The 26,629-nt window shown below is 43.0% G+C and overlaps 2 protein-coding genes across 3 annotated transcripts in view; one reads left to right on the top strand and one right to left on the bottom strand.

The window, feature by feature from the left end:
• TP53BP2 (tumor protein p53 binding protein 2) overlaps positions 1-26,549 on the bottom strand; it is a 105,210-nt gene extending 78,661 nt beyond the window's left edge. Inside the window, exons 1-2 of the mRNA XM_070401197.1 lie at positions 26,343-26,549; positions 23,687-23,760 (exon numbers count right to left, since the gene is read on the bottom strand). The gene's annotated coding sequence lies outside the window, so the exon portion shown is untranslated. The remainder of the gene's footprint in view (positions 1-23,686; positions 23,761-26,342) is intronic.
• FBXO28 (F-box protein 28) lies at positions 431-22,065 on the top strand. 2 transcript variants are annotated; one of them, XM_070401204.1, is made up of 5 exons: positions 431-702; positions 7,939-8,048; positions 10,535-10,673; positions 15,489-15,684; positions 17,418-22,065. In XM_070401204.1, the coding sequence occupies exons 1-5, from the start codon at positions 439-441 to the stop codon at positions 17,810-17,812; spliced, it is 1,104 nt and encodes a 367-aa protein (XP_070257305.1). In that variant the 5' UTR covers positions 431-438; the 3' UTR covers positions 17,813-22,065. The 2 variants fall into 2 exon arrangements, with proteins under 2 accessions (XP_070257305.1, XP_070257306.1); XM_070401205.1 differs by lacking the exons at positions 15,489-15,684; positions 17,418-22,065 and adding an exon at positions 10,971-11,049.
• Positions 26,550-26,629: the final 80 nt, after the last annotated feature.

Raw genomic sequence — 26,629 nt, 5'->3', positions numbered from 1 at the left:
ATCCGAATGAGTTTTAATCAATACTCTATTTACCTAAGTCGATTATTACTATGATTTTTGAAAAATTACACTTTAAACACATAGTTCTGTCTACACGTACTGGTGCACATAGTTTACCACGCTTTGTCAGGAAGCTGCGCCGGGGGGGGGGGGGGGGGGGGGGGGGGGGGGGGGGAAGAGAGGGGAAGGGGGGGGGTGAGCTATCATGGACGGGGTCCCCCTCCCCTGGAGCCCTCCCGACCTTCCATCACAGGTCCCCGCTCCTGGCTCTGGCCTGCGTGGCTCTTTAACAAACAGCTTTGTGCGCGGCTCCGCCCCGTCACCGTAGGCCCCGCCCCCTCCACAGGTGTCCCTCCCCGGCGGCGCCGGGGGCGGAAGTGACGCACCGGAAGTGCCCCTGATCCCCCTCGCAGTGGGGGAAGGAATTAAACCCCCAAGATGGCGGCGGCGGAGGAGCGGATGGCCGAGGAAGGAGGCGGCGGCTACGGCGACAGCGGCCCCTCTTCGGCCATCGGCTCTGCCCAGCGGCTGCCCCCGCCGCCCGCGCCGCAGCCCCCGCCGCCGGGCTCCCAGGCGGCCCCGGCCCCGGCGCTGGCCCCGGACCAGCTGCCTCACAACAACACGCTGGTGGCGCTGCCCATCGTAGCCATCGAGAACATCCTCAGCTTCATGTCCTACGACGAGATCAGCCAGCTCCGCCTGGTGAGGCCCCCCCCGCCCCCGGGACCCCGCCGCCCCTCCGCCGGGCCGAGATCTGGGGAGGGACGGAGGGGGAGCGCGTTCCCCGGGGAGGGAGCCCCCCGCGAGCCCAGCCGGGGCCGGAGGCGGCCCTCCCGCCCCCAAGCCTCCCTCCTTCCTCCCCTCCCTCTCCCTCGGCGCCTGTCAGCGGGGTTCGTCCCGAGGCCGCCCTGGCTCCGGGCTGGGGGCGACTCTCCGGGACCCCTTCGTCCCCCACCCCGAAGCGGGGCGGGAGGTGGAGGGAGCGGGGACGCCCGAGGGGCTCATCGGGTGCCCTGGGGACGCCCCCCTCCAGCCCGGCCGGGGTTGGGGGCCCCGCGACCCAGCCAGGTCGTCTGCCTGCCAGAGGGACGCGCCGGCCCCCCTCGTTGGAGAAGGTGGAGGGGGGGTCGGAGGGGTCTCCCCGCGCCGCGCGGAGGCTCGGGGACCGGGAGGCCCTGCCGGCCGCGCAGACACCCCGCCCCCCCCCCCGCCCCCAGCGGAGCCCCTCGACCCGGGTCCTCCCTGGCAGTTCGTTTCCTAACTGGGGGTTCGCGCCGACCCCCAGCCTTAGGAGAGGGGTCCCCCGACAACCCGGCGGTCCAGCCGGGGACGCCAGGAGGGATGGCTGTGCCTGGGGGTCTGGCCGGGGGTGGAGGGAGGTCCCGGTGCGGCAGCGCGCGGCCTGCTTCCCGTGGATTCACCGTCGGGGGGGGACATGGTGGAGGGACCGGACCCCATCCCGGTTCCTACGAGGACAAAGACGCGTGTCTGCGCTTCCTTCCTCATCAATATGTGCTTCGGGGTTACACCTCCCGTTCAAAATGGATTGTAAAGGCTTTTTTTTAAAAAAGGAAACCACGCTTATTTTTTAAAACAACAACAAAACAAAGCTTATTAATATTAATTCAACCTGATGACCGATTTAATTTTTCTCGATAACACAGCAGTTCATTCCAGTCTGCAGGATGGGACAGTCTTCCGTTGGAAAGTGTGTTTCAGAATGGACTCTGCCTGACTTTTCAGCATATCCCGTCCTTAGAATCCCATGTAGAATCTTAAATATTTCCTCAATTTGTGTCAAGGATGGTGTCTGCGCGGACATGACGTGAATTGAGCCTTTCAGCCCGACAATAGCTTTGCAGAGCTTGGGACGGTCACGGTTCTGTTTCATACGAGTGTTGAGGAAAACTGGGGGTTTTTTGTTCTTTTGTTGTTTTACTTTTTTAAAAATTAAAAACATTTTTAAAGGTGGGGAGGAACCGGCCCATTCTAGGGGACAGTTAAAGCACACCCCACAATTTATCAAGTGACATTTCTTTCGAGTGAAATATTCAGTCGCATTCTTATTCTTTAAGCAACTATCTGTTCTAGCCTTTTAAGGATACAGATTTGTAGTTTCAAACATTGTTTCACACGGAGCCCTTCCTCACCAACCATCCCAGCCCCTCACCCCAAGATGCTGCAGCCAGTTTGACCTCTGAGATGTTTTTTCTCTGCTTTAGCAAAAGGGAACTTACTCCTTTCTTTACTTGAGGTTAATGGATAATTCTTAGATTAAATCAGTGGTTCTCAACCTTCTGGCCCTTTAAATACAGTTCCTCATGTTGTGACCCAACCATAAAATTATTTTCGTTGCTACTTCATCACTGTCATGTTGCTACTGTTATGAATCGTCATGTAAATATCTGATATGCAGGATGGTCTCAGGCGACCCCTGTGAAAGGGTCGTTCGACCGCCAAAGGGGTCGAGACCCACAGGTTGAGAACCGCTGGATTAAATGAATCATCTTTTGGGGGGTTGGAGATGCCTTTAGTTTTAGATTCTTTGGTTTGGTGTCATAGGGTACAATTTGGTTAACGTTAGAAAAGCAAGATGTTCTTTCTAGCCACTAGATGTCAGCATTAAATTTAATTATGCCCTTCACGTGAAATTGGCAGTCTAGAGCCAGTGCCTGGGAGGTGCCACACATGCGTCTTCTATGTAAGTGGGCATTCGCACCTGAAGAATGGTTTGCCAAAAAATCCAGGAACTTTAGTACGTATGGTGTCATGAAGCATAGAGATTACATAGTTCCTTTTGTTATTTTTTTAGGGGAATTAGGCTGGATGTGGTTGGAAGGAATTGGTTTCCTAAGCTAAATGTCAGCTACTCGGGCGTATTGGCTAGTTGACGTATGGTTCAGGAGTTTGTTTTTCCTCCTTCCCAGTTGACTTGCCTGATGAGGACCTCAGTTATAATTCTGTTAGCATCTAGATTAGAGAACAGGCACACAACAGGTACTTATGACTATATTTTCTTTAAAAGATTTGCTCTGCGTTGAAATTGCTAACGTAACATTTTTCAGTGATTTGTGCACTTAGGTTGGTCACAAGCTTTGCCTCCTGCTGCCGTGAATAATGAAATTTGACTCCCCAGTCCCGTCATTTCCAAAGGACTGCCCAAGTGCCTTCTTAAGTCCTTTGTTTGTTTTTCTGCCCATCGAGTTGCTCCAGAACTGTACCCAGAGCTTGGAAATCCTGGTTACACAGGATTTTAAGTACTTAACTTTAAGGATTTAATTCCTCTAGTGTATTTAAAATTATTTGGCTGGACTCAGCTTTTGTACTGACAAAACCTGTACTTTGAGTTGTTTTTCTAGTAAATCAGACAAATTTGTGCTGATGCAGCAGTAGACTGTCACCCAGGCCCTGTGACAGGCATGAGAATTTTTGAAACTAGAGGCAAAGGTCAAGGAGTTGGGGAGCAGAGTAAAGCCACTTGGAGAGGACAGCACTGACTCGGGAGCAGGGGAGGCTTTCTGAGAGGTTTTAGGGGATCCTATTGGATATTGGGGGGCGGGGGGGCAGGTGGAGTGCCTGTAAATGGAATGGAATCCTATTAGTGGCTCAGGACATACGTTTTCCTGAAGGTTGGATTCAGAAGTCTTTCGCATTATCTGGAATGAAACTTTGCTATTGATAACAAAATACATAAATACATGCCTTTGTCTCTCAAGAGCACTCTACTAGTTAAATCTGTTACCCATTTGTAATTCCTTTCACATCTTTTCTTCCAGTGTTAGAAAATTTCAGTTATAGAGAGGGTCGATGGGTAGGAAAATTTAAGGAAAATGAGAAACCATTACTTCTTTTTATTTTAACCAGGCAGGCTGTCTTCTTCATATTGCTTGCTCTGTGTCAGTGGTTCTCAACTTTTTTGTTTCAAGACACCTTTACGATCTTTTTTTTTTTTTTTTAATATATTTTATTGATTTTTTACAGAGAGGAAGGGAGTGAGATAGAGAGTTAGAAACATCGATGAGAGAGAAACATCGACCAGCTGCCTCCTGCATGCCCCCCACTGGGGATGTGCCCACAACCCAGGTACATGCCCTTGACCGGAATCGAACCCGGGACCCCTCAGTCCACAGGCCGACGCTCTATCCACTGAGCCAAACCGGTTTCGGCAACCTTTACGATTAAAAGTTGCTGAGGACCCTAAGAGCTTACTTTAGAAGTTTCTAGAAAGCACAAGAATATACAGTATATCAGCTGTCAGAACAGTGTCCTCAGATGTGTTGCCTCTGGAAAACTCCACTGTATGTTGTGAGAGAATTGAGAGTGAATGTGGCAGATAACATCTTAATATTATGCAAATAGTTGGCCTCCCAAACCCATGGAAAGCCCAGGGGTCCCTCCCTAGACCACACTTTGGGAACCCTCCTCCTGCTGTGTCATAGAGAATACACTCTCTTTATTGCTGCTTTTTTCTTTACAATCTCATCACCAGGTAATTGATTTTATTAGGAAGTGCTTAAGTTCAAGTAAGAGATTGTAATATTTGGGGGATAATTCCTTCTTCCTATAGATTCTAGTCTGAGAGTGAAGGGTTCAGTCAGGAACGCTGTCCAGTCTCTTCACGGGAGCAGTGTTCCTTGAGCACTTAGCGCAGGACAACACGCGCAAGCCGATACGTACAAGGGCGTCGGGGTCATCGGGAGGGTTTATCTGGACAGGCTTCTTCAAGATAATGGGGTTTTATCCAGGGAGTAAAGTAGGAGAATGTTCCTCTCAGAAAAACAAAAAAACAACAACAGACATAGAGTGGAACAAAGTAATTGCAGAAGGGGACTTAGATTAAAATGAGATTGGTTTTGGATGTGTGACGTTTCAGATGTCCTAGACTAGTGATCAGACTCCCTCCTGCTTTCTACCATTTTATTTCACAGACTTGTCAGATTTAAGAAACTGTTTTTGAGAACCTCTGGGGTTGACAACTTGTGGGGGAAGCAAGTAAGGATGTTAAAAAAACAATAGCTTCTCTCTCTCATCATCATTATTTCATTTAAAAAAAAGAGGCCAGATATAACATATGTCCTGGTAAACTGAGAGCTGTGGATTCTTACAGTGTTGAAGAAGGTACTATCTTAAAAGGATGGCTTCTGGCTCTCGCTGGTTTGGCTTAGTGGATAGAGCATCAGCCTGTGGACTGAAGGGTCCCGGGTTCAGTTTGGTCAGGGGCACGTGCCCAGGTGCAGGCTCAATCCACAGTGCATGAGGCAGCCAATCAATGATTCCCTCTCATCACTGATGTTTCTCTCTCTCCCTCTCCCTTCCTCTCTGAAATCAGTAAAAATATATTTTTAAAAAAAGGAGGCTTTATAGCCTGGCCGGCGTGGCTGAGTGGTTGAGCATTGACCTGTGAACCAGGAGGTCACAGTTTGATTACCAGTCAGGGCACATGCCCGGGTTGTGGGCTGGATCTCCAGTAGGGACTTGCAGGAAGCAGCCCATCAGTGATTCTCTCTCACCACTGATGTTTCTATCTTCTTCCCCCTCCCTCTCTGAAGTCAATAAATATATAGTATGAAAAAAACTGTTTTCCTTAATACCTTTCATTTGACACGTGATTTAGGAAGTTATCTATTATTTAATATTAAGAGTACTAATGCTTTTATTAGCATAAACCAGTTAGAATTTATTTGTCCCTGTATTCCCAGGAGGAAGCAAACTTGTATCAGTAGTTTCAGCAAGTATTTGTCAAACATTTGTGCTGGGGTCCAACCCCAGCAGGTCCAGGGGTCCCCAAAGGTGTGGACGGAGTCAGTGAAGAATGAAAGACCTGGAGGCTGCGTTCAGTTGATCAGCATAGCAAGGTTCTCCCGCCAGATTCTGTTGCCATGTTCTCTCGCTAGGTTCTCCAGCCAGGTTCTGTAGCCAGGTTCCAGCCAGGTTCTATCCAGATTCTCCTGCCATGTTCTGTCTAGGTTCTCCAGCCAAGTTCTGGTGCCATGTTCTCTCGCTAGGTTCTCCAGCTAGGTTCTCCAGGTTCTCCAGCCAAGTTCTGTTCGGAGTTCTGGTTAGGATCTGATCAGGATCTGATGTTTATTGTCTTGTTACATCCATATTTATACCAGCCAATTTTAATCCTGTCAATTTCTATTACAAAGGTTAGGGCGTTTCTTATCTCCATTCCAGGGAGTAAAGATTATGTAGCTTAACTACCCGCCTGGCACTTAATTAAGGGGTTGTATCCCCTCCCTAACCTCAGGGAAAGATCCCCACCTGGGGAAACAACCTTTCTCGGAGAGGTGACCTTGGTTAAAACACATGGCGCTAAAGAGAGCAAACATATTAAGAACAGTATGCTATATATGCCAGGTCCCTTGAAACATATGCTGTGCAGATGTTTCTTTCCTGCAGCGACTGTGTCAAGCAGCAAGGATGGACCGGCTCCCGGCACATTTGTCCTTGGGTGTTATGAGAGAGAGAAAAAAGTATAAGACAGTCCAGTCCGTGCCTGATTGACTTGAACTTGATATAGATTTATCTGTCACCATCAACATCTGTACAATGAGAATTAATGTTCAGGTTGATAACTCTGAGTCACTGCAAAATTGTCCGGGATCAAAGAACAAACAAACAGATACTAAGTACTAGGTCTCATTAAGAAAGATGCTGAGATAGCTCAGAAACATAACTAAGTATATAGAGCATAGTTTTTAAATTAGTACTAAGTTAAAATTTATTTAACATAGTTTTTATGTAACACTTTAGAGTTTACCAAATGATTTAGCATGTATTGTTTCATTTAATCCTCATGATGTCCTGAGTTAGATACTATCCACATTTTACAGGTGGCTGGCTCAGGTTTCAAATGGTAGCTGACTTGCTCAAGAGAGCATAGAGATTGGACTCAAATCTAGGTGTTTTGATCCTGTGCTCTTACTGTATATAAACATCATATTCCTTAAAGATTCAAAATAGTTGAGAGTCTGCTACACATGTTAAGATATTTTGGACGACATCATAGTATCTGGAATAGAGAAACTGTCTATAGTTAACCCAAATCACTAGTAGAAATGAGTAGGAATTCTCATTCAGTTACAGGTCATATAAACTTTGTGAGAGGTTGGACTCTAGCTCGAATATACATATTTTTAAAATATATTTTTATTGATTTCAGAGAGGGAGAGAGAGAAACATCAGTGATGAGAGAGAATCATTGATCGGCTGCCTCCTGCATACCCCCTACTGGGGATCGAGCCCACAACCTGTGCATGTGCCCTTAATTGGAATCGAACCCAGGACCCTTCAGTCCACAGGCTCTATCCACTGAGCCAAACCAGCTAGGGCTGAATATACATTTTTATCTAAGAATTTCCCTTGTTTCAAACCATTAAAAACCTTTGAATATATTGTTTGATTGATCTTTAGGACTATATTTTCTGACCATATTAGTGGGGATACATTTAGAACTATTAACAAATACCTAAATTAAAAGATCAGTTTTCTCCCCCACAGGTGTGGCTCAGTGGTTGAGCGTTGACCTATGAACCTGGAGATCATGATTCCATTTCTGGTCAGGGCGCATGCTCAGGTTGCAGGCTGTATCCCCAGTGGGAGTTAGGGAGGTTGCGGGAGGCGGCCAATCAATGATTCTCTTTCATCATTAATGTTTCTATCTCTCTCTCCCTCTCCCTTCTTCTCTGAAATCAATAAAAATATATTTTTTAAAAGATAAGTTTACCTTGCCTACACATATTAATTTTTAATGCATTACTGTCAGAATTGCCAAGTATGAGGGATTCACCCACATACGATCAAAGAATTCAGACTGTAAATGGGAACAATACTAGCACAGAGAACTTACAGTGTTCAGTTATGAGTCTAAGTTAATTGTCATTAATTTGATTATTACTTTCTAAAATTCTTCTTTCTCCTCCTCTCTCCCTGTAGGTCTGTAAAAGAATGGACTTGGTCTGCCAGAGAATGTTGAATCAGGGATTTCTAAAAGTGGAGAGGTACCATAATCTGTGTCAGAAACAAGTCAAAGCACAGCTCCCCAGGTGTGTCATGGCTAGCAGTGGCAGTGCTTCACAGCTGGGGATTTTGTTGGTGTGTTTCTTGATTTTGCTTGGGTGTTATGAGAGAGAGAGAGGGAGAGAGAGAGAGAGAGAGAGAGAGAAAAGAATTACTCTTAGTATCAGTATTTAAAATATATTATGTGTTATTTGTTAAATAGTCATTTGTAGTAAAGGGGTACCCAGATCTCAATAAGAGATACTTTACTATAGTTTGCTCCCTCTCGTCATTTCTGTTCAACATTTTACTGGAGGTTCTAGCCAGGGCAGTTAGGCAAGAAAATGAAATAAAAGACATTCTTGTTGAAAAGAAGGAGTTCCTCTCTCTGTTCACAGATGACATGATCTTGTATGTACAGAACCTTATACATAAGGAATACACTAATTAATTATTAGCGCTAATAAATGAGTTGGGTAGGGATATAGGATACAAGATTGATATACAAAAATCAATTCTGTAATTGGATACACTAGCAATAAACAATCCAAAAATGAAGTTAAGAAGGCAATCCCATTTACAAGAGCATTGAAAAGAATAAAATACTTAGTCATAAATATTACAAAACAAATGCAGGACTTGTCCACTGAAAACTGCCAAACATTGTTAAAAGAATTGAAAGAGAATTAGATGGAAAGACATTCCATGCTGAGGGATTGGCAGATTCTCTATTGTTGAGATGGCAACACTCCCTAAACCGATTTGTACATTTAATGCAATCCCCGACAAAATCCTAGCTGTCCTTTTTGAAAACATTGGTAAGCTGATTTTACTATTTCTCTGGAAATACAATAGACTCAGAATAATAAAAAACAATCAAGAAAGAACAGAGTTGTTGGAGGACTACCACTTTCCAATTTCAAAACTTACTACAAAGCTGTAACAAAACAATGTGGTACGGACGCAAGGACACAGAGAGCAGCGGACTAGAACTGAGAGTCGGTAAAATAAACCTCTGATTTTAACCGTTGATTTTTAACAAGAATGCCAACAGTTCAGTGGGGAAAGAATAATGTTTTCAACAAATGATGCTGGGACAACTGGGTAGCTACACACAAAAGAATGAAGTTGGACTCCGTCACACCACATACCTGTAAATGTCAGTGCTCTGCTGTAAAACCTCAGATGAACCTGGGTTAGGCACTGGCTTCTTAGGTATGACACCGAAAGCACAAGCAGCAGCAGAAAAAGGCAAACTGGACTTTATCACCATTTAAAACTGCTTCGCCTCCAAGGACAACATGAAGAAAGTGAAAAGACAACCCACAGTTTGGGAGAAAATATTTGCAGCTTATGCAGCTAATAAAGGACTTGGGTCCAGATTTATGAGACGCTCTTAGAACTCAACACTAAAAGGACGAGCCAGTTTAAAAATGGGCAAAGGATCTGAATAGACGTGTCTCCAGAGAAGACATGCTAAAGTCTGCAGCCGTGAACGGCGCCCGGCGTCCTTAGTCATCAGGGCATTGCGAATCAAACGCTGAGACAGCACTTTACACTGAGTAGGACGGCTCAAATACTAAAAAAGACAGACAGAGCGGGAAGGGTGTGGGCAAACTGGGACATTGATAAATTACCGAGGGAATTATAAAACGGTGCAGCCATTTTAGAAAGCAGCTTGTTCCTCAGAAAGCTAAGCATAGTGTTACCACTTGACCCAGCAATTTCACTCCTAGGTATAGAATAGAGAAATTAAACTATATCAACACAACAGTTTAGATATGAATGTTCGCGGCAGCATTATTCATAACAGCCAAAAGGTAGGAACAACCCAAAAGCCCAACTGATAAATAGATGACAGAAATAATGATATAACATGTAATAGAATGTTATTTGGCCATAACTGTGCTAAATGAGAGAAGATGTACCCTGAATGCCACATACTGCACAAATCCAGTATCTGAAATGTCCAGATTAGGCAAATGCATAGAAACAGAAAGCAGACTAGTGGTTGCCAGAGGCTGGGGAATGGGAGTGACTGATGATGTGCGTGGGCTTGCTTTCTGTAGTAATGAGATTGGTCTAAAATTAGAGGTGGCAATGGGTCCACAACTCTGAATACACCCAAACCACTCAATTGTACATTTTAAGCGTGGTTTTTATTATATGTGAATTATTTCTTAATAAAACTTTAAAAAGTTTAAATGAGTTCATTTTATGGGCCAAAAGATACAATCTCTATATGTCCAAGCGTAATTCTTTTATTTTTCTAATTTCTCTGATTCTAACAGCCATTAGGCTTGATATAGACCAAAAAAGCCCATAATTTTTTTTTTTCTAAGTATTTTGTCAGTAAGTGCTAGTCGTTAGCAAAGATTTCTGGACATGATTTATTTATCCTTACAGTTGAATTATGATCCCATTGTAGATTTCTAATTGGACATGTAAATGTTAGGTTGTTTCATTAAGATGTTTTGATTGTTTAACACTTTAGTCCACAGCGCATCTTTAAAGGTTGCTTTTCTAATTATAGGAGAGAGTCAGAAAGGAGAAACCATTCATTAGCTCGTCATGCAGATATCCTTGCTGCCGTCGAAACAAGGCTTTCACTATTAAATATGACCTTCATGAAGTATGTGGATTCCAATCTCTGTTGCTTCATCCCAGGAAAGGTAAAATAGAATTGCTTACTTACAAAAGCTGGATTGTACTATGTAAACTTCATTATAAAGTTACAGTGATTTTTAAATGTCAGAATTGTTCCTAATTCCCTGGAATGAGTTTTTGTGGATGGATTTGTATAGCTTCTTTCTGTACAGTATCTAATAGAAATATGAGTCATTTGTGTGTTCTTTATATTTAAAATGGTAATTATGAAATATACAGTAGGAACCCTGCTGTTCTTTAGAGAAGCCTGTTAAGAGTTCATATTCAAGAAAAAAACTTTTGAACTTTTACTTTTTGTTAAGATGCCAGAGATACCGCAGCAATGAACAAGATAAGTATTGTCCTGCCTTCAGGATTGTTATAATTTAGCGGGGGGTGGGGGGCATCGGGGGGCGTAGAGTAGGAGGGACAAGCTGGGTTTTGTTTTATTTGAGAAATGTTTCATGAGACAACTTTATAAAACTTCCAGATTTGAAAAGAATGAATAATTATATAGCAACAAACTCAGAGCTAAGTAATAGCGCTGTTTAACCCAGAAATAAGTATATGTGGCATATTGGTGTTATGAAGTTAAAAGGCCCCAGTATTCAGTATGCTACTCATACCTTCAGTAGTATCATCCTTCTTGAATTGAGTGTAAATTCAGATGAAATATGTCTAGATCCTTTTTTTATATGGAAGGGTGGAGGTGGAATTAAAGGTCATTTTGCTACTTAGTTGACACTAGCAAAAGTATCAACATGGTTAGAACTAATTACTACCTAGTAAAATCGGAATGTTCTTTTTTTTGTTATTTCCATAGATAATTAACATTGGCAATATTTTGTATGCACTTTCTCTATTTTCAATTTTATGTGGTATTTATTGGGGGGGGGGTATTCTGTTTCTTTACATTTTATTTTAAATATTCTTTGGTATATCTCACTTTCCTCATATTAGCTACATTGCTTTTTTCTAGGATACTCTAATAGGGTGACCAGTTAGAAATTTTAGATTCTGCCCTGACCGGTTGGCTCAGTGGATAGAGTGTCGGCCTGCGGACTCAAGGGTCCCGGGTTCGATTCCAGTCAAGGGCATGTATCTTGGTTGCGGGCACATCCCCAGTGGGGAGTGTGCAGGAGGCAGCTGATTGATGTTTCTCTTTCATCGATGTTTCTAACTCCTTATCCCTCTCCCTTCCTCTCTGTAAAAAATCAATAAAACATATTTTTTTAAAAAATTATTTAAAAAAAAAAGAAATTTTAGATTCTGATTTTACACACACACACACACACACACACACACACACACACTAGTATATATATTTTTATTGATTTCAGAGAGGAAGGGAGAGAGAGAGAGATTGAAATATCAATGATGACAGAGAATTGGCTGCCTCCCGCACACCCCTCACTGGGGATTCAGCCTGCAACCAGGGCATGTGCCCTGACCAGGAATCGAACTGTGATCTCCTGGTTCATAGGTCGATGCTCAACCACTGACCCACGCCAGCCCGGCTAGATTCTGATTCTTAATGCCAGATTGTATCCTGATTTGATTGATAGGCCTTATCTCTTAAGTCTTCCTGGAAAGTTCATTGAACTAGTTACCCCCTATTGCCTCATTTTTATTGCATATCTCATTGTTAAGAATATGAATATTTAAGAAACATCTTGCCGTTTTCATGACCTCAGAGGCAGTTCAGTCAGCTGTCACTAACAGGAGTTGAGTTGTGTGGGCAGAGTCCATGTGGCCTGCACAGCCCAAGGTATTTAGTATCTGGCCTTTATAGAGGTTGCTAATCTTTGTTCTAATTCATTGGGATCATGTGATTGGAATGATGATCTTTACTGTCTAAACAAATGAGATCAAATCCATTTTTTTTAGAAACCACTACTTGACCTCTCGCTTCTAGTACCAAAATAAAAGGATAAAACCGGCAGCAGTGGAGAATGTCTTAAGTTTTCAAGATGCAGTCGGTCCCCTTGGGCATTTGCTCTGGACAGCTCCTTAACTGCAGCCTTGACCTCGCCCTCAGGAGAGGAGAGGTTGAAAAGGAATTTTGTGCCTAATTTATCATATAGGCAGCTACCTATCTTTTTCTCTTGCCATTGCCCTCATCTTATATTTATGAAATACTTTCTAATTCTCAGAGCATTTATATATAGTATCTCATTACTTTCCATCACAGCCATGCAAGGTAGATAAAAGTATTATTCCTATTTCATTGATCAGAAAACTGAGGCCTAGAGACCTTAATTAATGCGACAAAAGCTGCACTCAAGTTTTCTGATTTCTCACTTGTGGGGCTTTACTGTTTTATTCCATTTTTCCTTAATACCCATTTCTTCACAAGACCTTATTTTAATTTTTCTCCTGTAAGCCTAAACTTGACTGGACAATTAAAAAATAGTAATTTTTGTTTTAATTACCACACTTAATTCAGCTTGGATTATTTTGTTTCTTAAAAGTGCCATCTTAGTCCCAGCTGGTTTTTCTCAGTGGGTAGAGCAGTGGCCTGCGGACTGAAGGGTTCCAGGTTCAAATCCAGTCGAGGGCACATGCCCGGATTATGGGCCTGATCCCCAGTGTGGGGCATGCAGGAGGCAGCCGATCAATGATTCTTTCTCATCATTGATGTTTCTCTCTCTCTCTCTCCCTTCCTCTCTGAAATCAATCAATTTTTTAAAGTACCATCTTATTTACAAAAACAGGCACAAGTCAGATAGGGACCTACTTGCTGACCGCGCCACTACATTGATATCCATTCATCTTCTCTCCAAACTAAGGGGGTGCAGATTGTTGGCTTATTCCTATACACATTTCTCCAATCTTCTATCTGACATTTAGAAGTTAAACTTTTTACAGTAAGCTTATGGTCAGTGTCAGCGTTCACATACACATGTGAGCAGAGGCCAACCATTTTGAGGGAATGGTTAGTTGGCCTCTGTACTATAGTACAGATCTCAAATAAGGAGATTTAACATTGATACAATTACAATTAAATATCTCATTGATAATCCATATTCAGATTTCATCACTTATCTCAATAATACCTTCCTAACTATTCTTTTCTCAGTCCAGGATCGAATCCAAGGTCATACATGGACTTTTTAATCTTCTTTAATGTGGAATAGTTCTCTCTACTTTGTTTCTTGATCTAGATTTTTGAAGAGAATGGGTCATTTTGAAGAGTATTCTCTAATATGAGCTTATGTTTCCAGAAAGTTGTATTTTTGTGTCCTTTAAATTTGATTTTAATGTGATGACATTCTTAAAAATCAAATCAATTTATTCTCATATTGAATTTTTAGGTCCCTCTTTTTTCCTCCCCTCGCTTCCCCTGACAGCCATCTTGGCTCACTCTAGGGAGTTCTGATAACCTTTTTTGGACTCCATCCTATATAATAAAAGGCTAATATGCAAATTGTCCCCTCAACCAGGAGTTTGAAAGGGAGTTCAATTGGGGGCAGGGCTGGCCAGCCAACCTCCCTTGTCCCCTCCCCCAAGCCGGCCCTGCCCGATTGGACCCCACCCGTGCATGAATTCGTGCACTGGGCCTCTAGCTCTTTAATATAAGCAGAGAGTAGAGAATCACGGGCGAGGGCAATTACTGTGCCAGTTTAAACATTTGCATGATAGAGTGAACCGCAGTGTCAGAAATGGGATGGCTGGTCACCATATTTGGTTTCTTCCATACGATTTTAAAACTTAGAAATATTTTTCATAACTAGTATTTTATTATCATCTCAAACCCGGGCAGGATTCAGCATGTGGCGCATTATGTGAAAAGTGTAGAAAGGGCCTCTCGTGCTGCTTATCCTGTGGGATTTTATGGTTCCTATCAGGACTCAGCAGCCTGCGGAAGGAGAAGGTAGAAATGGGATTGTTCCAGAGTCGGGTGCTGGCCAGGTAATGCAGCAAGAGGAATGAGTGGGATTTGAAGTGGTTTGAGATATTTTGGTGGCAATCATTTCGTGACTCACCCACATTGGGGAGGGAAAGGCCCATTGGAATAGATGTCATCCATCTGGAGGTTTTCAGCGATGTGAGCTACTGTCTTCAGGTCTATGCCGGAGCCATGGGAAGGATGAAGGATAAACTCCCAGGGATTACAGCTGAGGGTAAAATTGCCCTAAGAGGGTTCAGTTACTATTTCAGCAAGAGAATTAGGATTTTCAGAATTTTGTGTCTTCTCCCTGTATACTATGCCTGTATGCTAATGTCTCCCCATCGCAGTTACCATGAAATGAAAAGGGCTCTCTTGCTACCCTTGGGTGACAGCAAGCAAGTGGGATCTGAGGAGACCTCATTCTAATCCATAGCAAGTTTTAGAGAACAAAACCTCCAGGGACAGAGCACGGTGGCAGTGCAGACGAGAGGAGGAGGTCAGGCGGGGTTCCTGGGGCTCCGGGAGACACATTCAGGCTAGAGTGAAGTGGGTTTGGAGGATTAGCAGAACCCCTGCTTGCACACAGGATTTAACGTCTTAGTTTAGTCCTCTAGTTTTTAGTATGTGTATGTCCCTCTTTGTGGCACTTATTTATACATGTCTCCCCAGTTACACTGTGATTTTCTTCAGGGCAGGAGCTATATTCATCCTGATTCTTTAGCCCCAGCACAGTGCCTGGTACTTATTAAATGTAAGCATGAAACATATAAAGTATTCTAACAAGGCCAAAGCCGTGTGTTCCAGATGGTAATATTATCAATGGCCAGTACATCAGTTAAATCATCCTACAGATTTTTACAGGAATTGCAGACACGCAGTCACTTCTCTCCCTGTTTAACTGTTTTCATATGTATGTCTCGAAAGTGCTAACGAGAGCTCATTGTTTCAGGTTATTGATGAGATTTACCGTGTGTTGAGATATGTCAATTCTACCAGAGCCCCTCAGCGAGCTCACGAGGTGCTTCAGGAGCTGAGGGACATTTCCTCCATGGCAATGGAGTACTTCGATGAAAAGATTGTTCCCATTCTGAAGAGGAAACTACCAGGGTCAGATGTGTCCGGGAGACTCATGGGCTCGCCTCCAGGTACCTCTTGACTTGACTATGTTCAGTGTGTCATGTTCTATGTAGATGAGATAAGCTGCTCTTTTCCTTGTTTGATCATATATCTGAACTTTCCTGTGTCTGTAAATAAGTATCTGCACCATCATTTTTAATGACAAATTGGTTATAGACCATACCTTACGTGACCGATCCACTGCCGTACGCACACTTGTCTCTAGTTTTTCAGTATTGAAACTACACTCTAAAGAACAGTCTTGTGGCTAAATTTTCGTACATATCCATTCCTATGGACCTAAAGTAAATTTATTACAGTAAAATTTCTCAGTGAAAAACTATATGTAGGTATATATATGTAGATTCCGTAGGCATATTTTTTGATGTTTCTGACTAGTTAATATTCATTATCCTAAAACAATTAAAAATACCAGATAAAATTCTTTCTGGAAATATCCAGTTAATTATTTCAGCCCCCAGAGTGTCTGGTTGCTACTTCAAAAGACAGGGTGCATAGGCTGTTGTGAACACTGCCACTTCTGTGGTAGCTGTTTCACAGAAGGACACGAGCCTAGAGATTTGTGCCCTTATCTACTGAAGGACTAAATTGCTCAGTAGTCTCAGTCCTTGCAAATATGTTTTTTTAAAAACTTTGGTAAAACATTTTGTTCGGGTAGTTAGCTCCCTGGAGTACTTACTCAACGGGGGTAACTGAGTGCCTCTCTGTAATTTAATTATAAAGTCTATGGCATCTCAGCATTAATAATATACCTGTTATTTATTGAGTACTTATTATGCGCACAGCACTGTACTGTGTCCTGTGGAGACTAAAAAGAAGTGTAATACGTGGTGTCTGCCCTCAAGGATCTTACTATTTCAAAAGGTAAGACATATCCAGGCCCAAAGTTCAATTATCATAGGCAACAGAAATATTTTAAAGGAGTGTCCATTTAAATGCCAAATGAGTAGCAGAGACAGAATCTTATGGAAGATCAGATCATTGTTGGCTGGACTGATAAGACCTCACAAGAAGTAAAATTGACCTGAGCGCTGATGGATGAGTGGAAGTTGGATAAACAGAGAGAGAAGGAAAAGATTCTGGTATTTAAATGGACAAGGAGAAAATTAGCATGGGGTTAGGGCATGAACGGATCCCTCTGGTCCTTTTAGAAAACCTTCAGGAGGAAAGGTGGTTGTTGTTTTTTAAAATAGGTTATTAGTCTAAAATAGTGATTTTTATGTCCATGTGACATTGTATTATTCCTAACAGAACAGTTCCAGAGCCTTCCTGCACGTGTCAGAAAGTCTCCATGACCGTCAGGAGTGGTGTCCATTTGTCCTTAAAGTTGGGGCTTTTGTATGTAACTAAGTGCAGCGAGAATTTAAGAACATGATAGGTCTATGTCTGACTCCAATGTTTATGTTGGTCTCGGTAAAATAAGATAGAAATGTTATTTTCTTACTAGGTCCAAAAGTGATTTATAGTATTTTAAATCCAAGTTTATGCCATGAAATGTCCTCCTCCATGCTGGCAATCCACACTTTGCCACATGAACACGAGAATCAGCATTCAGACTCATTTGTAGTTAAAACCAGGTGTCTGAGTGGAGTAATCCAGTAGACAAAGTAGATTGCAAAGAAGAAATGATCAGAAGTGGTAGAAGGACATTCCATTTCAAAATAAGCTTCATTAATGAAGTATTACTGGTAGAGTGACATTTTAAGTGACTAACTGGCTGTTTTAAACTATTTTCCCACAGTTCCAGGACCTTCTGCAGCCCTAACAACAATGCAGCTCCTCTCCAAGCAAAACCCTTCAAGACAAGAGGTTACCAAACTCCAGCAGCAGGTTAAGACAAATGGTGCTGGTGTGACTGTTCTCAGGCGTGAAATTTCTGAGCTCCGCACCAAAGTGCAAGAGCAACAGAAACAGCTTCAGGACCAGGACCAGAAACTGCTAGAGCAGACCCAGATCATAGGTGAACAGAACGCACGGCTGGCGGAGCTGGAGCGCAAACTGCGGGAAGTCATGGAAAGCGCAGTAGGAAACCCCTCAGGGTCTGGGCAGAGTGAAGAGTCTCCCCGGAAACGGAAAAAGGCAGCAGAAGCCATAGACTCTCTTAGGAAGTCCAAACGTCTCCGGAGCAGAAAGTGAATGGGAACGAGCTCTGGGCTCCAGAGGGAGGCCTGGCTTAGTCGCTTGAGCAGTCATGCATATCAGGACTCCGTGAGCAACGTGGCGTCCCCTCGGCTTCTAGGCGCTCAGAACACAACTTCAACTTGAACTCTCGTGATTGGGACATTCTCTCCCCGCTTCTCCTGGTTGAACTGACGCACAGAACCTTTTTACTTTGCAATAGATTTGTACTAACCAGACCTATTCTATCATGTTTTGAGGAGTTAACTTTTTTTCTGTGCAGCTCATGTTTAAAGTAAGTTAATTTGTTTCTGCATATATGCACATTACTTAAGGATCTGAAACCAGTCTTGACAGACTAGAAGTTTAATACAGAAAATGTCCTGTTCACTTGAAAGAAAAGACCTACTTTTTAAATGGACAGTATCTTGTTTAAAAAAAAAAGTTGACTTTTTGTTATAAGTGACCTTTGTCTGGAATGTCTGAAAAGTAGTAAATGCTTTTTGGTATTGAAGTAATGGGTAACTGAAACGGACTTCCATAGTATTGACTGTAGAAGGGGCCTCTACAGTATTGACTATATATTTTTATAAACTACTGGCAAGGGATTTATGCAGTTATATCATGTTTTCAGTTCTCGTTGGGGCCACGTCGTACGTTTGCATGGATGGATGCATGCATTGCCTAGGCAACTCACTTAAAAAGCTCTTGCACTGGTATTGATCTTGAACCTCTATACTTCTCCACTTGTTAGAGCAGCGGCTGAGTTAACTTAAGCACTTAACATCGTCACCACAACAGCTGGCCTCTGGGGGAGGGGGTTGTGAGTCCATTTGTCCTCCAGTTTTACAGGAACAATGGAGCATTAAAGCCCATTGCTTTATCTGTTCTCTGTAGGGTCCAGGTACACTGGCTAAGGCAGAACCCCAAATCCAAGGCTCTCTCTATCGATATCAGACCTCTGGTTACTAGTACTTTCCTCACTCACCACTATGTGTGCTCCTTGATCAAGTGTGATGACCAGTGGGGTGAGTAGGGGACCCAACCTGTGGGATGCAGTTTTGCCATTGAAAGAAAGTTCCTTGAAGAACACTGTACTACGAGAAAGCATTTTGATCATTTCATTTCTGGGGGATAACCGGAGGGAAGCTTTTTAATATTAATCTCAAGCTTTCCTTGTCCTCAACTTTAAACAAAAGCTTTAATTTCGTTTGCACTCCTGTGTTGAGCTTGTAACTGGAAAAGCATGTCTTGCACTGTTCAGCCTTCTAAGTGGTCACTTTAACAGCCTCCAAATTGTGCACAGTGGTTATTTTCCCCAGTTGTATATTTTTGAGACATTCAGATGTTACTGTTCTAGTTTTATTTTAATGTACTAAGTTATGTCATTATTTGACTGTTGTTTTAAACAACTGTTGCCCTGGGCTTCAGTTATTTAAAATAAATTTAGGTGTAATGTAGAAAACTGTCCCTTTCCAGGTGGGAATTAGTACCTGTATATAAAACCTAGGGTTTTGGTAAGTACCTTAGTTGAATAAAAGCACAAAGTTGTCACCCTTTTTTATCCGTCCAACATGACATGGTTCTGCATCCTTCAGATTAACCTCACCAAATGGAATTTTTTCTGACCCATTTTTTATATTGTCCTTACATAATATTGTCCTTAGATTTTGATCAATTCTATGTCTAACTTTGAAACTCCATTTACGATGTAGTATGTTTTCAATGAAAAAACCATAAAATAACTCCAAGTGTTTCATGGTTTATTGGGAAGGTAATTTTAAAATAAACAATTTCCAAAAAAGGTTTGTCAGCCAAGGTCATCCGTAAAAATCCCTGTCTGGAACTCATTTCCTCAGCAGGTCTCATTTTTTGTAATCATAGGATTTAGCCATATTGTCATAACTTTGGAAGAGGCCTACTGGAATATTCATGGCCTTTAATAGTCTGCTTTCCTGGTAATAGGAAGACTTTTTTAAGTAACAAAGTACATGTTTACAGGTTTACAAAGTATGATTCTTATGCATCAAAGGGATATAACCTCAGATGGTTTCTTTAATAGTTGTTAATGAATTCTTTCAAGTTGCCTGGGTTTCTTTAGAAACTATCTAGATACCCTAAATGTATCTGTAGTCTTCCATTAGCGAACACGAGTATTTGGCTTTCATTACAAGCTTTTACACATTAGAAGGTAGATTTTGTTTTGAAATCCAAATTTCTACAGTGTACACTTGTAATCACCTGTCCGTAAGATTAATGAGTTGCGATTGTTAATGCATGAATGTTCCATAACAGTCGGAGAATAAAACACTACAGTTCTGTTGTTTGTTTAAGTCTTAAATCTTACTTAGAACATCTAGTTAAAACATGTTATGGTATTGTCTTGACCGATTTGGTAGTTTTTATACTTGCTTCTAGATAGCATAATGGTATTTAAGGTTCAGCAAATCACAAATCCTTTTGATCAGCTTAAACACTATGTTGTAGGTAAATTGTAAACTAGCCTCCCAGAGAGAGAACCATCCTGCCTGGATCCTACGTCAATAATGTTAATGCCGCAATGTTAATGTCCTAGAACAACATTTCATGAAATATTCTTGTCATCTCCCTTGGCTGGTTTTCAGAGGAGATGTCTCTATTTTAATGGGTCATTTTCCCACTTACAAGGTGATTATGCTACAAGAGTACAGACAGATCCAAGGTGAAAAGGCATACAGAAGAGAAAAAGAAGACTGCCCCCCACAGGGTCCTTGGCTTATCTCCTACATGGACTTGGTTTCCACATGGGCTGAAACATGAGTTCTTTCGGAACCCGAGGTTAGAGAACCTGCTGTTTTTTTAAGCTGCTCTTTTGGGCAAACATGAGTGTATTCAGAGTAATTGTGCTTTAAAAACGACTGGGGTGCCATGCAGTCTGAAGCCACTGGTTTTGGAAGCAACTTCTTTTTGTAAATCATGTTTTTTGGAGTGTTGAACTTTATAGGGGCTTGCCTTAATCTCTGTTTAGTAGTTCCGAGATGTACGCTCTATTCTACTTGTTAAAATGTTAAGATATTCTATGTAGCCCCAAAGGTGGGTAAAGGTATAAATAATGCCTAAATAAATAAGCTAAAAGGTGTCACGACAGCTGGATTTTTGAGAGAAAATGGACATGTAAACATAGGCTATGTATAATAAAAACAATGGCACCTTAAGATTGCACTATTTTATGCATTATTTTCTATGCCATTTCATAGCCTGCACTTTAAGCTCCAAAGAAATGATGTATGATGTCCCAGTTGTCCCTTATTATTAATAAACTTTTTCATAAGACAGGGCACTCAGTTCTATTTTACTATACTGAATCAGTTTCTTGGATGTGATTCCCTTTTTTGAGTTCTCTATTTCCTTAGCCATAATATTTTCTAGGATCTAGGAACTCCCTATCTTATCGATGTCCACCAGTGTATAATTTTAATTTAATGTAATGTAAAATCTCATACTTGGTGATCAGCACGTTTTTATATCCTGCTCTAGGCATGAGTACCAGTTTGTTAACACTTAAACCGTCTACAAGTGTCATATGCTGATAGTAAGATTTGAAGCCAGGAATAAAAGACATTCTGAAAGGAAAGGTCCTATATAATGCAGCCTCTTGCAAACAGCTGTTTCTAGTATAAAATCCAATTCGATATGCCATCCAATTCTTTGGCTTGGGATCTCTCTGAATTAACTAGTCCACAAAAGATTAGTAAGTTAAAACCACTTAAATGTAACAAAATCCTATAGCCTCTAATAATAAAGCAAATTATTTTTCAAAGATGCTAAAGTGATCTACAGAATGAAACTAGCAATTAGTTGGTTGCTGTGTACCCTGGTTTTATTTTTAATAGCAATATACGTATAATCATGATAAATATGATAGGCTCAAGTCTTGTTGGCCTTTGTCAGCTCCCTAAAAACCTGTTCAATTTCTGAAAAAAAAAAAAAAAAATCCTAGCTTTTCCTGTTGTGTCTGAAGTGAATTGATGGGGTTTAGAAGCATATTGGTAATCTGTTAGGTCCACAGCCAAAGTATAGCGGTCCATATTCAAAACTTAGACCAAGAGTCTAGAAGTGTTCGAAACTCCTTCATGTGGTACCGTGTCTGTTTACTTATGCTCACGAGCAGCAATAAATGACCCGTTTACCTTCTGGAATTTTCATTGTTATAACCGAATTCAATCATTGGAAAGTGAAAAACACCTCCCAGTCACACACCAGGGTACGGAAATAAAGGTGTTGTTACCAGCGCTGCCTGTTTTCTTTGTATTTCGTGCGCAAAGGGTTGTGGAGCTCCACCTCGCACAAGTGCCATGGGAACAGCTAGCTGCCTCCTCTGGAAGCAGTCGCGTGGGGGTTTACGTGTGACCTGAGTCCTCACAGCTGCTCTATGAAGTGGGTTTTTCTCTTTGCAGGGAGTTTAAATTTGGGTTAAGCAACACGTCCACGATGCCATACAAGTAAATGCCAGACCTACCTGCCCCCAAAGCTGCTGTGCTTCCTGCTACATCCACTACACTAAATTCCACAATAGCTGGGAGCTACAAAACTAGATCACATCAATTCCAAACTTAGGAATAATATATAGATGAGCACCCTATATATCCACTAGAAGTGATCAGTGTCCAAATCCCTCACGTTAAGAGTAACATACAGAACTTAACATCTGGAAAAGGCTGGGCGTGGAGGAGGCAATGGTTCCACCCGAGGCATACAGGTGGCAAGTACTGTGAGGGCTTCTAGAACCTGTGACCTTAAGGAGGAGGCAGTCCTAGCGGATGTGGCCTGAAGCCCTCACTGGTCCACAGTCGCTTTATCTATGCTGCCAATCAGTACAAAATTCGTGACCACTAATTTTTTTTTTTCTTCTCTGCCAGGAAGAATACTGGTTCTCTTTTCAAAATTCCTTCCAGCTCCAAAACGATTCCAAATTTCAATGCAATGCAATCACACACATTAATCTCACCCCCTTCTGTCAAGATGGGACTGGTAAAGAAATGGCTCAGAACAAAATGCGCAGGAAGAGCTTGGATACGTGCTTGACCCACTTTGTCTAGCCCAGGGGTGGGCAAACTTTTTGACTCGAGGGCCACAGTGGGTTCTTAAACTGGACCGGAGGGCCGGAACAAAAGCATGGATGGAGTGTTTGTGTGAACTAATATAAATTCAAAGTAAACATCATTACATAAAAGGGTACGGTCTTTTTTTTTTTTTTTTAGTTTTATTCATTTCAAACGGGCGGGATCCGGCCCGCGGGCCGTAGTTTGCCCACGGCTGGTCTAGACAGTGGTTCTCAACCCTTTGGGGGTCGAACGACCCTTTCACAGGGGTCACCGAAGACCATCAGAAAACACATATATAATTACATATTGTTTTTGTGATTCATCACTATGCTTTAATTATGTTCAATTTGTAACAATGAAATTGGGGGTCACCACAACATGAGGAACTGTATTAAAGTGTCTCAGCATTAGGAAGGTTGAGAACCACTGGTCTAGAACTTAGATGTTCAGAAAAGAGGTCACAGAGGACTTTGTGCTGCAAGGTGAGGGTGACACAAGTGGGACCGGTTGTCCCAGCACCACCTCTTCATTCCGGTCACCAGGACATCACAGAAGCAGGAAGAGAAAGGCTGCAGCAGCCTCCCCAGTCTGCGGAAGGTAGATGAGGGTGGAACCTTTAGTTCCATATCCTACACAATACGTTCACGTTGTTAGGAAACCCAAGGACCTTTACCAATATTATCATTTTCAAACAATCAAACAATTGGAAAACGAAAAATGTGCACGGAAGGACACCTTGATTGCAGAAGTATGATCTGCTTACCTCACTCGCAATTTCCTATTGGCATCTGGAACTACTGGGACTCACCTTAGCTTTTCACAACAGATTGGGTAGCAGCGTCTTTCTAGAATAACTGGTATGATGGCCCAACGACAAATCACCTGGCAAGAATAAGGAAGAGGTGTGAAACCTAGATAACACATTAAGAACTTAAAAGCATTTTGATTGATTTCAGAGAGGAAGGGAGAGGGAGAGAGAGACAACAACCTCAAAGATGAGAGAGAATCATGGATTGGCTGCCTCCTGCAACGCCCCACACTGGGGATCGAGCCTGCAACACGAGCATTTGCCCTGACCGGGAATCAAATGGTGACCTCCTGCTTCATAGGTGGAGGCTCAATCACTGAGCCATGCTGGACAGGCAGAACTTGTAAAATTCCTAACTAAATATGCCTGTGTCATCAAAATATTTGTCAATCCACACAGGAATGCTAGAGCCAAATCCTTTTCCTTCTCTTTAGAATGTCAAAATCCACGTTCCATTCAAATGTAAAAGGTAAGGAAAAGGGAGGTAGGTGTAAATAAAAACATTCCCTTCTGCCCTGGCTGATGTTGCTCAGTGGATAGAGCGTCGGCCTGCGGACTGAAGGGTCCCAGGTTCAATTCAATTCTGGTCAAGGGCACATGCCTGGGTTGTGGGCTCGATTCCCAAGTGGGGGGTAGGGGGGGTATGCAGAAGGCAGCTGATCCATGATTCTTGCTCACCATTGATGTTTCTATCTTCCTCTCCCTTCCTCCCTGAAATCTATAAAAAAATATATTTTTTTAAAAAGCAATTTAAAAACAAAAAACATTCCCTCCCAACCTTTGCCCTTAGACTCCCACTTACTCTCCTACAATGTAATCATTTTGGGGTGTCTTTCTAAACATATTTCATGCATATGCAAGGAAACATATACGTGTATTATATATACACACACCCCCAAACCTGGTGTTTTGCATTTAATAGTACATTTTGGAGGTTAATTCATATTGACACATAAAGAACTTCCTCGCCGAAACCGGTTTGGCTCGGTGGATAGAGCGTCGGCCTGTGGACTGAAAGGTCCCAGGTTCGATTCCGGTCAAGGGCATGTACCTGGGTTGCGGGCACATCCCCAGTGGGAGATGTGCAGGAGGCAGCTGATCAATGTGTCTCTCTCATCGATGTTTCTAACTCTCTATCTCTCTCCCTTCCTCTCTGTAAAAAATCAATAAAATATATTTAAAAAAAAAAAAAGAACTTCCTCATTCTTTGGACTGGTGGTATAGTACAACACTGTATGGTTAATTGCATGTATAGTCAGCCCTCCGTACCCACAGGTTCCACTCCTTTGGATTCAACCAATCAAGGATTAAAAATACTTGAAAATAAGTATTTTAATACTTTTTACTGACTGAACATGTACATTTTTTTCTGATGATTATTCCTTAAACAATACAGTGTAACAACTAGTTACATAGCATTGGATTAGGCATGTTAAGTAATCTGGAGATGAGTTACGTATACAGGAGGATTATGTAGGTTTTGTGCAAATACTATACCATTTTATGTATGGGGCTTGAGTGTACAGTATCCCAAGGGGTCCTGGGACCAATCTCTAAGGATACTGAGGGAGGACTGTGCCACAACTTATTGGTTTGTTTTTAGTTTAGTGAGGTTGATTCCCCTGGTATGAACCGCTTAAAGATATAGACTTAAAAACAACTAGAACCATACTACTATTATCACACTAAAAGAAATGAACAGCAATTTCTTAATACTGCCATGTATCCAAGCAACATTGAATTAAATTATCTCCTGTCGGTCTTAAAAAAAACCCAACTTTGACCATTTGATCAAAATAAGGTCAGTGCATTGCAACTGGTTGATAGGTCGTTTAAGTCCCTTTTAATATACAGGTCCCCCCTCTTTTATCTCCACCCCCACCCCCGGCCTTGCATTTTATTTATTCAAGAACCTATAGAGGTCCCTACAGTCAGGATCTTGCTGGCGGCATCCCTGTGGTTAGTTTAACCTGCGCCCCTGTCCTACTTCCTGCACGCTAGCTGCTGGATCTAAGTCAGCGGTTCTCAACCTGTGGGTCGCGACCCCTTTGGGGGTCGAACGACCCTTTCACAGGGGTCGCCTAAGACCATCGGAAAACATATATATAATTACGTATTGTTTTGTGATTCATCACTATGCTTTAATATGTTCAACTTGAAAACAATGAAATTGAGGGTCACCACAACATGAGGAACTGTATTAAAGGGTCCCGGCATGAGGAAGGTTGAGAACCACTGATTCTAAGTGCTTGACCAGATGTGTGTCCGTGTGTGCGCGCGCATATGTGTGCATGTGTGTGCGTGCACGTGTGTGCATGTGTGTGTGTGCGTGCGTGTATGTTCTTTTATTCTGAGTCACACCTTTCTGTAACTTTGGTCACAGTCTCTTTGCTGGTGGAGAAGTGGTAACTAATTTTGAAACCAAAACTTTCTGTCCCAGGAAGCGGCGGTGGCCGCTGTGACAGCCGGGAGGCGGGGCAGTCCTCTGGCGGGAGACCCGTCACAGCGGACCCACTCCGGCTGCACTACACGTCCGTCCGGCTCCCTCACAGGTCGCCCCACGCGCGCTCCTGCGGCGGCCTGGTGTCCCGGAGGCAGCCCTGGGCTCCGCGCAGCACCTGCCTGTCCGCACCAACACCTGGCGCGCCGCCCTTACCGACGCCCGGGGTCCCGTGACCGGCCTTCTCGGAAGCGCCGGAGCGGCGCGGGAGGGGGTGGCGACGTTTCCTTCCCTTCCCGCCGGTCTCCCGGGCGGGGCGGGGCGCGGGGGGGCCGGCCGGGGGCAGCGGGGCCGCAGGCGCGGCTTCCCGCCGCTCGGACGAGTCCCCGAGCTCGGAACCCCACGTCCCGAGCGGCGGCGCCCGGCCCCGCATGGGGGCTCAGGAGTGCCGCGCATGCGGGTCACGATCCGCGCCGACCGGCAGGGCGGGGCCGGGCGTCGGG

This window comes from Myotis yumanensis, unplaced genomic scaffold (assembly GCF_028538775.1).
Source record: "Myotis yumanensis isolate MYYU_CA2020_CCGP unplaced genomic scaffold, mMyoYum1.0.hap1 SCAF_22, whole genome shotgun sequence".
Taxonomy (NCBI): Eukaryota; Metazoa; Chordata; class Mammalia; order Chiroptera; family Vespertilionidae; genus Myotis; species Myotis yumanensis.
The sequence above is the reverse complement of the archived record's forward strand: the minus strand, read 5'-3'. Positions and strand labels throughout refer to the sequence as shown.